Source organism: Triturus cristatus, chromosome 10, assembly GCF_964204655.1.
Source record: "Triturus cristatus chromosome 10, aTriCri1.1, whole genome shotgun sequence".
NCBI lineage: Eukaryota > Metazoa > Chordata > Amphibia > Caudata > Salamandridae > Triturus > Triturus cristatus.
The window spans coordinates 1,109,846,663-1,109,859,533 of NC_140593.1; the positions used below are offsets into that span (position 1 = coordinate 1,109,846,663).

Sequence of the window (12,871 nt, forward strand, 5' to 3'; positions counted from 1 at the left end):
GAGGTTCCTCTGGCATAAATTGCCCTCGCTGTCATTGCTTTGCTGCAGATATTCTGCATATGTTTGCTACATGTCCTAGATTGTCAATTATGTTGTGTGAAGTGGGTAAATATATTAAGAACATGTTTAGCTTTGAGGTAGCCCTTACCCCGCAAGTTATTATACTGGGAGTAAGTAATCAGGAGATGTTAGCTTCCAAACGGGCTTTGCTTTTTGCCGCAATGGCAGTCCTTAGGATTTGTTTAGCCACTGTTTGGTTAGACAAAGAACCCCCCTCAGTTTATTGTTGGCTGGGGAAGCTGTTAGCCACTTATCGCTGGGAGAGAGCAGTTTTTTTACGTTCTGGTGTTAAAGCAAAGGAAAGAGGGCTTAAAATGTGGGGACCAATAACTAATTGGATCAATGATGCCTTAGCTTAATATAATCTAATTTAAATTGCAACAGCCAAACCACCCGGAGAAACTTTAATTATTATTAATTGAGTATTGTTGTGTGCGCATTATAATTAACAGATTAATTCTCTCTTGGGTCCATGGGGGGGGTGGGGTGGGAGGGTTTATTTAATTTAAAAACTGACACGGTATGTAGTGTATGCACTTGATGCATATTTGCTTAATTTGTACATTACAGAAATGATTATGTGATGGTGTCTGAATAAAGAGGTTTAAAAAAAAAAAAAAAGGTCTTCCCAAGTGTTGGTAAAGTACCACTAGGCTAAAATAAATCAAAACACATTGTAGACATGCAAAAACCTTGAAAAGGCCCCAGATGTTACATTTCTGCACTGGACATTGTTTACCAACTAAGACCAGATGATAAGTTAAACTGTAGCTAATAAAACAAACCAGGAGAACGGTGTTTTCATGTCACTAACCTTTCGCATACAGGCTTCTCCAGCTTCTTGGAGCTCATTGTTAGTTGAGTTAAGAGCTTTAAAGAGTGCAGCAATAATTTTTTCTCGAGACTGGGGCAAGTAATTGCAAGCAGCTAGAGCATCTGCAAAATAAAAGCATGACATACAGTGTTAAATATGAAATGCACAATACAAACAAATTACAGTTAAGTAAATTTCTAATTAACTCCATCTATCTACTGTATGCACCCTATTACATTCAAAATTGAGAAAAGGTGTACCTTACTGTTGCTGGATATAAATAGACATCACACCTCTATTGCAGAGACCACATCACTAGTATGTCTCTGTAGGTTGCAAACTTAAATCTGAAACCAGAAACAGAGAACAAGGCCTTATCTGCATGGCAGCCGAGGAGCGATGAAGACATGGAGTGGTAGTTAAGTGAAGGCTATGGAGAGGAAATCAATTTTCGGTTAATGAACACTCATTAATTGTCTTACTTCTGGTGCACTTCCATGTTCAACTCTTAAAAAAGGCAAGAAAAATGGACAAACGGATACTGGTCCAGCTACAGCATGTGGCGATCAGTTGAATACAAACTAGTTGCTGGCAGTCAAAATATCTGTTCAAACGTGTATTAATCAAGCATAAATATAGCCCTGAGGCATGTAGAGTAAAGGGAGGGGGTGTTTTGTATTGGTACATTACTTAGACAAAATGTTGTCCATTTGAGGAATATTTGAATCTGATTCTCAGAAACAAATGGCCCGCCAAGCAAGTAGGAGTGGTTTATTGCCAACTAAATATTTTAAAGGTATTTCTGTTCTTCAGACAGCTACAAACATGCTAGATTTAGTCATGTTAGTTGGCAGATTCATGTTTTTTCATGGGAAAGAATTAAGGATTGATAAGATATTGCAGGATAATGAAGCCTGTGACAGAAGTACCTAGACACTGAACTAACTCATTTTTTTAAAGAACTGAAGTTTCTCTTTCCAAAAACGCTTCAGGATCCCACATGTGGGCAGGGAATTCCATATTTATGATTAACAGATTCCATGATGGAGAAACAAAACTGAAGCTCTGTGTGGGAAATGGCTTATTTACAGCAGGGCGGGGGCTGTGGGAGGAATATGGTTACAATCCTTTCATATTTTTTTTATATCATTTGGTGTAAAGTAGTTTTATGCCAGTCTACAACTAAAATATCAGAAAGGCGGGTACGATTCAGAAACTCAGACGTGTGGATAATACATAAACAAAACAATGAGTATCACAGAAAAACATCGAGTAAAGAAGCAGTGTGGCCCTGAAGCCCAAAATAGAGGAATGAAGACAACCAAGAAAAATAGAAGATGCAGAAACAATCTGTAAGAAAATCAAGCAGTGAGACTAAAATATACATCATTTTGTGATTTCCAAATCAAAGATTTCCATTGGTCGTCTCTTCAATAGGACATATTAATAGCTATTTTTACTTGTGCCTTGCAGACAACATAACATTCAATTTGAAATCCTTCAAAATAGAACAAAGTAAGATCTAGCTTTCTTAGCCTTTATTGCCAGCACTACTAAATAACTTCTGAGCCACTGCCTTCCACGCCGTGCACAATGCATTTGTGCTCTATATAAAGTGCTTTGTCGCTACTTTAAGTTAATGCTGCAATGTATAAATTCCCCCAATAAAACCAAAAAGTACTAGAATAAGATATCTGATGGCCACATGATACTTCATTGATAAACCTAAATCAAAACACAATAAAACTATAAACTAAAAATAATTCATCTAAAAAAATACATTAAACCGTAAACTTAATAACATTTCACCGTTCCAAAAGTTTTCAACTCTCTGCAGCAGAGGGCTTAAACAAGTTCTGGCATAGCAGACAATATTCACTCAGTGTTGCCTTGAGATTTTATTTGAATCGGATTGCTTCCCAGTTACATATCTTTGTTTAGCTAGAACTGCCATACATTTTCTCATGCTTAAAGAAACCTATGTATTTAATAGCATCAATTAAGACATGTAGGCTGGCATACACATTCTAAATTTCAAGTTGCACTTCAACCAACAAATTAGGTTTTCATGGGTCCTCCACAAAAGAAACAAAAAAACATCACATAGTGCAGAGTATGTTGCACATTGGCTAACTATTGACGTTTCTAATATGAACCATCCTAGGTGAAAACTAAGGGTGTGTCTAATGAGACCAAACCTAAGACTGTTCATCTGGTGTCTCCTGTATGTTTTTTCCAAAACTGCACCAGATACGACAGATGTCCCCTCACTGTTCTCAAGAGTAAATAAGCTCTTACAGTTTAGGACTAACTGAAAACGTTTTTTCATTCAATGGCAATAGTGTAATGCAAGGTGCTAGTGTGGATGTTGCTTGTACTTAAGTTCTCACAACCAACCAAGGTGGTATGGAGGTAGTTTCCTGGAGGACCATGTGGGATGCTGGTTTGCATTATTTGCAATGTTGATACACTCCCATAACACCACACTGCAGCGCCATAGGTTACAATAGCCATCTGGCATTGTATATTTTTTACCATATTCTCCGATGGTTTAGCTACAAATCTGACCTAACTTGAAAAGCACCCTAGGTCTGGACGAAATATAATCTCCTTTGCACCAAAAGCCAAGAACAACTCATGACAGATTCTCAGTTACTAAACATGCAAATGATGCAACGCTATTCATGGGTCTCATTTACCGTAATCGTCAGTTTGATATTACGTGAGCCAATTGACATGATATGCGATTTAGGCAGGATGGCCTTCAAGACAAGTAAACTAACACAAGAAGCAATTATTTATTAAATGCAGTAAATAGTTTGCCATTCTGGATAGCAATATGCTGTCATCTGCGCATAGAAGGATTCGGATAAACATTCTTTCTTCCTTTGGGCAGTGTTGGGCCCGCTCCTGAAGGTCTGCGACCACTTACATACAGGGAAAAAAGGAGCGGGCATGTTCCGAGCATGTCTGTAGGTATGTATGTGGCATTTTCATTGCACAAACCTAGCCAAATGGCAGGTTCCTATTATACTAATACGAAACCCAAATACCGCAATACAAATACTCAACCCTGCACCACTACTCCCTGATTCAAAGAAATCGGTACACTCTCCATTAACACCATTGCTCATTGATAGGGGGAAGTGGGAATTTATGCATTTAATTAAGTCCTATAATCCATCCTCCACATACAAGTTATTCCAAAGCTTTGATCTATTAAACAGGCAGAAGGGCAAAGTGGGATCCATAAAGAAAAGATGACTGGCCCCCTTAGGTACTTTAGATATTAATAAATCACCAAATGCAAGTTCAATCATTGGTCCACAAGTTCATACATTTGTCTAAGACCAGATCCTATCATATATGAATAGTGTTCCCCTATTTGCAGCAAATTACTGCATTCTCCTTATTAACAGTCTCCCTGTGCGTTTGATGGATTATTCTATAACAAAGAAGCAGACAGACTAAACAGACTAAGCTGACAAGCAAACACCGCCCACGAATGGGAGATAAAACCAAGAGGTAATGGACAACATGTTCAGAAAATGGTGCACTCCAAGTATGAACCTGTTCACAGGCCCAGAGTATGCCAAGACTTCACATCCAGATTTCCACACCACTAGTACAATGGGAATGCACAGTCGAAAAGCTTGTCAGGGAGATTTGCATACACCTTTCTACTGATTTCCGTTCAAGTATTGGACAAATTTAAACAGTCAAGGATAGCACTCATACTAATCGTCTCATAGTGGGCCAGACAGACGTGGAACTCAGACATACTTGAAAAGTTCAGAGGACAGATCATACCCATATATGCAGCAAAAGAACTGCTAACTATGGACAAAGATAGGATATGACATCCAGAGCAAGCCACCTCAACCTAATAGTATGGCTCCTAGAATCTGGACACCTTAAACCCCTCCCCACTCCCCCCCTCCTCCCCCCCCCCCCCCCACCCACCCAGGACAATGGAAATCGTTAGGAAGGCAAGAAGACCAAGCATACAAAAGTGTAGTCAAATGAGCCAGATACATCAGTTGGTGCTGGAACACTTTCATATTTTCAGTGCTAGTTTTGATAGTTGAAACAACTTGGTTCATCCCGGTTTGTTGAGGCAGAACATTTTTGTCATGTTGTCCGTCCGGATCAGCATGGTCTTTCCTTTTGTGTGTGTTCCTGGAAGGCATTCAAAACTTGGAAGATCTTGAGTTCCATAGATTTGTGTGTTTCATAGAGTCTGCTTGGTTCCAGAGGGCCATGACCTTTAAGATGTCCTTGTGTGTTCCCCAAACCCTTGTGGGATAAGCCAGTCGTTATGGTCACCATGGGAGCTGAGAGTTTGGAATGTCTCCCTACTGTTACATCCCTTGTGTTCCATCATTCCACTTCTTTCAGAACCTTTGCAATAACAACCAATAGATCCTCCCAGCTCCCTGAGGCTTGTGACCATGCATTGCAGAGCCACTCCTGTGTAGGTTACACGTGAAGTCTTGCATGCAGTATCAGTGGGATGTACAATGCAACTATCCCCGGTAATTTCATAACTTGCGGTAGTGGCGAGTTTGCTGTTCTTGCCTTTGTACTCCTGGGCACTGGGTATGCGTGCGCTGTCCTTGCTTTACTGTTGTCCCCAGGAATATCTTCTCCTGCTCTGGGTGTGGAGATTATTCCTTGTGGTTTATGGTGAGCCCCAGCTGTTGCAGCGTGGATATGACAATTTGAATGTCTTGTTGACGCTTTTGTCTGCACCTTGCTTTCAACAGCCAGTTGTCCGGTTAAGGGTAGAAGTGTATACACTGTCTTCTTAGGTGTGCAGCTACTGACGCTAAGTATTTTGAGAACACCCACAGTGCTAATTTTATTCTGAAGGGCAGCACTCCAAACTGGTAGTGTACTTTGTTCAAGACGAATCTGAGGAACCGTGTGTGTCTTTAGTGCATTGCTATGTGCAGGAAGGCATCCTTTACGTCTATGGTGACCATGTAATCTCCCCTTCTTAGTAGTGGGATTACCTTTTGTAGTGTTGTCACCTTGAAGTTTTGTGTTCATATAAACTTTAGATATCTGAGGTATAGTATTGGTCTCAGCGTTTGGGTACTAGCCAGTATGCAGAGTAGATCCCTCTGTCGATTTTGGGGGATGAGGGTAATGGGGGTTGCTCTTCTATGGATCATGTTTATGGTAAGCTCTTTGACTACCTGACACAGTCGTATGAGTTCTTGTTCATTTAATAGTCTTCTATTTAGGGGAACTAGTGATAGAGTCTTGGGTTCTTGAGTTCTATGCAGAAGCTGTGAATTATAATATTTAAAATCCACTTGTCTGAGGTGACTGACCTCCACTCCTGGAAGAATCATCCTGTTCACCCCCTCTTCCCACCCACCCCCAGTGTTACATGGTTGGGTTGTGGAAACAGAGTAACTGGTTTATTTGCCCCCTCCCTTGTGAGTGGGCACCCAGAAGTGTACAGGGCTCAATGTAAACCCAAAGTGCACTATTTGTGGTAGTGTGGTCTAGCAGCCTTAGGCCTAACACAACAGTTTAAGGCATTTGTTATGCAAACAATGATTAATAAAGGACATGTAGGAAGCTGGATCTGTATATACTACACCAAAGAGAGCTATAGTGTCCAGTGGAGCCCCAAAGGTAGACAGAGGTAAAAGTACATAATACCTTACTCTCTATTAGTGGTAGTGTGGGCGAGCAGTAAAGCTTTATCAGAGGGTAGTGTTAAGCATTTATTGAACACACTCAGGCATGAAATGAAGTCACACACTCAAAGACTGAACTCAGACGATTTTGTAAGTATAAAAATATTACTTAGTTATATTTTATTTTCTAGAACCAAGCCAGACATGGTACAGGTAAGTATAATAACACTTTGCAAGAATGATGCAGTTTAAACACAGTGCAAATGCAGTGGAATGCAACTGAATTGGTTACAGGTAAGTCATTTGTTTGTAAAGCAGTTTGATTTACTTTTCAGTAATTTTTCAGATTACTTTTTAAGTTACTTTGTCTCCTCAGTGTGATATGCCAAGATATCACTCTGGGACATTTCCTAGAGGAAAGGTAAGTATATCAGTTTTTGTACATTTGCAGTTTTTTAGAGTTTCATATAAACCAACTCCACACTTAAAACAGTTTTCACAAGAAAGCAGTTCAATGCAGTCCCTTGGGAGAAAACAATGTTATCGACTTAACGGTAAGTACTTCGGTTTGGGAGTTGGTTATTTGAGGTTAGAACCAGGTTTCCCCCTGGTTGAGGACGCACTCTCAAAGTACCCTCAATGGCACTACAGCGTCCGGGTGAATAGTGCTGAGGCACAAAGTTATCCAATGGGTGATGGGGGGTCCTCTAGTTGGTGGCTGCTCACAAGCAGGCAACAAGGTTGTGGGAGCAAAGCTCCTGGATTTAGGCTCAGGGCAAAGGGGGATACGATGTCACCCACAGCGGTGCAAGGGCAGCTAGGTGCCAGGTGTTGTTTGGGTGCCCTGCTGTTTTTAAAGGGGATTCTCAGGTTGAAACAAACGTTGCAGGCGCAGGGAAGAAGATCTTCTGGAGGTGACCACCGGTTGGACAGGTAAGTTGGGATGTCTTGGGATGCCGGAACACCATCGGTTGGGCCACTCAAGGCCGTGGGACGTCTGGGGCAGGGGTGTCTTTTGGCATCAGGTTTTTCTTACCGCTCTGGTCGCGGTCGGGGAGCCCTCAAGAAAGCAGCTGCAGGCGTCGGTTGGAGACTTCAGGTAGGTCAGCGATCACCAGATCCCAGTTCAGGATCGCCTGAAAGACCTCCTCGTGGTGTTGGGCCACTCTAACTCGGGCCGTGAGCATAGGGTGCAGAGTGGTGCAGACTCGTGGATGTGGCTGGAGCCAGAGTCTTATGGTGAGCAAATCCGGTGCACACGGGAGACAAAGTCTGGTTTGGGAAGGCTGGGCAGGTCCTCCGAGTTCTTGGGGGCTGCTGGCTGCAGAACATGCCAGGTTTTTCGCTGGAGCAGGTTCAAGGTGTAGACAGGCTGGTAGAGCTGGGGTCAAGTCAGTGGGCATCCTCCTCTTCTTAATTCAGCACAGCTTCCTAGTTGCTAAATTTTGGAGCATTACAGGTAGGTACAGGTCCGGACCAATGGGTCCCTTCTTTGAAGGGGGGGGGGGGGGGGGTACAACCCCTTCGATGCCACCCTACAGTGGGTGGGGGCGTAAGCCTCACTCTGGTTTGCTGGGTTCCCCTATCTGAAAGACGGCAGGGACTTAAGAGTTGTGCTTCACCTTGCCTCACCCACTTGAGGGGTGGGTGTGAGAAAGTGGGTTTCTGTTGCAGTAAACCCCCCCACCCCCTTTTCTTGTTGCCAGACTACTGATGCTCTTTGACTTGGTGTGCCCTGGGCTCCTGCCAATCAGGTGCCCAGGGCCTGTGTTCCTTCCCTAAAACTGCCTAACAGCCTAAACCCAATTGGCATCTCTGGCCATATGTCAGCTCCTGGCAAATGGTACCCTAGGTACCCAGGGCCCTGTGACCAGAGAAGACCCCTAAGGGCTGCAGCACTTATTGTGCCACCCTTAGAGGCCCTGTACCCTGACACCCACACACAGCCTTTGCAGGCTGAGTGTCTTGGTGCAGAACAAAACAGAGTCGACATGGCACACATCCCTGTGTGCCACGCCCACAACCCACACTGCCCTGGCATACCTCAGTCACCCCTCTAGCTGGGTGCCCTATGCCAGTGGAGTGGGTACAGGTGCATGAACCCTGTGCCCCTACAGTACCCAGGTCCATTCCTGGGCACTGAAAGTGCAGTGCTTCCACTAAGAGTATATGGTGCTGGGAGATCGTCAACACGAACTCCACAGCACCATTATGGCTCCACTGAAGACTGAGAAGTATGGTATCAAACTTCTCAGCACATTAAACCCGCACTGCTACCAGTGTGGGATTTGATGTGCAATGCACAACATAGGGCAACTTAGAGTTGCCCCATGAACCTAACCTACAATCCATGTCTTGTCTGAGGGGCTGTCTAGGCTGCCTCACAGCAGACATGTTGCTGGACCCTGGGTAGAGAGCCATCCGCTCTCCTGGGCCTACAACAATGCACATCCTGGGCGAGGTGCTAGGTCTCCTCCCCAGGATGGGCAGGGGAAGCTTCAAAGGCATGAAGCCTTTGTGAGCTTCTCCAGGCCACTTGCTGTACTCAGCAACTGGCCCCCACCGGTTCTGATACCCACTCTGGCGGGAAGACTGGCGGGAAACCCCAAGCAAGGAAAGGGTGTGTACCAGCCTCTGCCAACCCCACCCCTCAGGTGGGGGAGGCGAGGTGAAGCACATCTCCGGGCTCTCGCCATCTTGAAGATGGGGAGCCCTGCCCAATCAGGATTAGGCTCCTGCCCCCCTCCCACAGGAGAGTGGCAGGATAGGGGGGTGTACCCACCCCAAGGAAGGGGCCCATTGGTCCCTGCCTTTTACCTACCTGTAACGCCCCTAAATTCAGTATTTAGGGGCTCCCTAAACCTTCCTTTTTCAGATCCCGAATCCGAAACAAGCAAGAAGATCATGAAACAAGAAGACCTGCCGTGCAGATGCTAACAAGAGGAAGACACCAACTAATTTGGCCCCAGCACTACAGGCCTGTCGACCCTCGAACCTGTTCCTGTTAAACCCCGGCGTCTTCAGTGGTCAGCAACCTCAAAAACCCCGGAGGACCTACCTGCCTTGTGACTCTTAAAGACTGGGACTCCCACGAGCAGTGGTTCTGCTCAAGGCAAGTAACAAGTCACTGGTGCCAACCAGGAACCGCGACTCCTGCACACTCTGCACCCGCCAAGTCTGGCCTGTACCAGAGTGAACAAAGACCACAAGGGCGTCCCCCCGGTGACTGACCCCGAATCCAGCACCCAAGGACCCACATCGACACTCCTGACGATGTCTGGAGCCTCAGAACCACGGACCCCTAAAACCGCGACCAGCAGAGGGTAAGATTTCCCGACGCCAAAAGGCACCCCTGCAACCGGGGCCCTGCGGCCCCCTGTACCCAACTCCTGGGTGCCTACCTATCCTATAGCTTCCCAACTTACCTCTCGAACTGGTGGTCGCAACTGAAGAATCTTGGTCCCCGAGCTTGCAACCTTTGTTCGCCACTGAGCTTCTCCATTGAAATCCATTGAGCGCCCGACCGCTCAAAAGCACCCTGCACCCAGCCGCCCGAGTACCCCTGGGAGTGCAACCTCTAACCTAATCTACTTCCCCACTTGCCCTGAGCAAGTGACCAGGTGCCCAGCTCCCACAGCCGCGTGGCCTGCTTGTCAGCAGCCACGAATCAAAGGCCCCCTGCCCGCCATAGGCTAACATTGGGCCTAACTCTCTCTGCACCCGGCTGTCCCTGTGCCTCTGAAGGTGTAACAACTGTACCTACCTGACCCTGGGAGTCTATGCCCAGAACCTTAACTCTGCCAGTCGAGTACTTATCCAAAAGCTTTAAAATATTCACGAAAAAAAAAAAACGAGCAACGAAAAACAATTTACTCACCAGCTATCAGGAGAGATCCCAGTGCTGGATCTTGGTGCCCAGCACCTGAAAAGTAATTACAACTGTACTTACCGCTAACTTGATTTTCCTCCATAGGATAACATTGCCTGGTTTTCACCAGAAATTCTTCTAAGTGTCGATTTTTTAAACTTACAAATATTCGTTAAAAATCGCCTGTATAACAAAAACGTATTCTTTCAACTGTTTACAGGAGATGTCCCAGGACTGAATCTAGGATCCAGTCCTGTGGTAATACAAGTAATCCAAAAAGTAATCAAGTGCATTTAAATAGAAATTCCCATTGAGCTCAATGTATAATTGTGTTTGAAATTGTGTTGCCCTTTGCAACAACTGTATCTATTGCTATTGAAAGTATTTATCTAAAGTATCTCATTCTGAGAGAGTATATTTTGATACCTATTGTTGGTTCAAAAATAAAACAACCATATATTTTTATATACAAACCATTGGCGTAGAGTTCAGTTCTTGAGTGTGTGAGACCATTTGCTGACTGAGTGTGTACAACAAATGCTTTACACTGTCCTCTGATACTGCCTAACTGCTCGACCAAGCTACCACTTTAGAGAGTAAGGTTATATCTAACTTTAGCCTCTGCCAAACCTTTGGAGACTGTGGACTCTGTGCACACTGTACCTATTTGGGAACAGTATATACAGAGCCACTTTCTTACAGTGGAGTCGGCAAAGGTGGGCCCACCTCTCCTCCTAGTTTTCCCACTGATTCTCCTGCCCAAAATGGGGAGTCAGAACCGGTGGGGGCCAGTTGAGGGAACAGAAAATACCTAGGGTAGCTCACAAAGACGGTGAGCCTTTGAAGCTTCCCCTTCGTGGACCCTGCCCATCCTGGGGAAGGAGGCTTGGTACCTCGTCCCAGGATGTGCATTGTTTCAGGCTGCCGAGAGCGGCAGGCTCTCGACTCAGGGGTCCAGAAACATGTCAGGGCTGGCAGCTGGCGAGCAGCAAATCAGCCAGGACATTAGAATTAGGTCGTTTTTTAGGGGGCATCTCTAAGATGCCCTCTCAGTGCATTTTTCAATAAATCCCACACTGGCATCAGTGTGGGTTTAATATGCCGAGTAGTTTGATAACAAACTTCCAAGTTTTCAGTACAGCCATTATTCTGCTGTGGAGTTTGTAATGACAAACTCCCAGCACCATATACTCTTTATGGCATTACTGCACTTACCATGTCTAAGAATTGACTTAGACACTGAAGGGGTACAGGGCTCATGCACCTGTACCCTCACCACTGGTATAGTGCACCCAGCTAGAGAGCTGGCTTACCTATGCCAGGGCAGTGGATTGTAGGCATGGCACACAGGGATGTATGCCATGTCAATTCTTCCCTTTGTTCTGCGCCAAAGCACACAGCCTGCAAGGCCAGTGTGTGCGTGTAAAGGTGCAGGGCCTCATAGGGTGGCACAATAAGTGTTGCAGCCCTAAAGGCCTTCCCTGGTCACAGTGCCCTTGGTACCTTTTACAAGGGCCTAACATGTGGCCAGAGTGTTGCCTATTGGGATTTGAAACAGTACAGTTTAGGGAAACAGCATTGGCCCTGGGTACCTGGTCGGCAGGAATCCAGGGCACACTCAGTCAAAGTAAATCAACAGTTTGGCAAAAAGTGGGAGAAACCATGAAAAAAAGGGGCTCTTTCCTTCAGCTCACACCTGAGATATAGTGCACTCTGCCTTAGGGCTTGTAAGGCCTGTGAGGAGTGACTTACCTATACTTTAGGCAGTGCTGCTGGATATGGCACATAGGCAGTGCGCCATGTCGACTTTGTCATTTTTCTCTGCACCAAGGGATGCAGGCTGCAGTGGCACTTTGCATGACGTTGATGAGGGGTCCCTAAGGGGCTCTCTTCAGTCCCAATGCACTAGGTACCAGGGGTACGTTTTACTAGGGACTTATTAGGTTGTCTGAAGCTGTGCCAATTGTGGTATGGGTATAGGGAAAGAACACTGGCACTAGAAACCTGATTAGCAAGGACCCAGTACTCGGTCAAAATTGCATCAAAGGCCAGGAAAAAACTGGGTGGTACTGCAACAGAAATCCACTTTCCTACAACAGCCTACTTCTGGCATTGGAACCCTCTCTATGGCTACACTGGCCGAGACGTGACCTCTTCTCGGAGAACACACACATGATCCTCCGTCAGACGATCGTGAGATGGTGGCATGGGAGGAGGGGTAGTCTCGAAGGGGAAGGAGTAGCCCTTTCGGACAATCTGCGAAACCTACCTGTCCGATGTTCTGGACTGCCAGCGGGGCAGGTGATGGCAAATCCTATGCCAACTGAATGCCTATGGTGGTAAAGAGGCAGACTAGGAGGATTTGGAGGAGGTTCTAGCCGTTGGGGACAGACCAGACCCACAAGGTCTGTGGGTACTGTGCCCTATGCCTCGCAGAGGCTGGGAAGCATGCGCGACGCAGTGGATTGGCTTGGG

General features: G+C 45.5%; 1 protein-coding gene across 3 annotated transcripts in view; it reads right to left on the minus strand.

Annotated features, from left to right (window-relative positions):
* Window positions 1-12,871, minus strand: part of TRRAP (transformation/transcription domain associated protein) — a 1,075,110-nt gene that overhangs the window by 757,471 nt on the left and 304,768 nt on the right. For all 3 annotated transcript variants that reach the window (XM_085629333.1, XM_085629332.1, XM_085629331.1), the window contains exon 29: window positions 875-996. In XM_085629333.1, coding sequence (XP_085485459.1) covers window positions 875-996 — 122 coding nt within the window. The remainder of the gene's footprint in view (window positions 1-874; window positions 997-12,871) is intronic.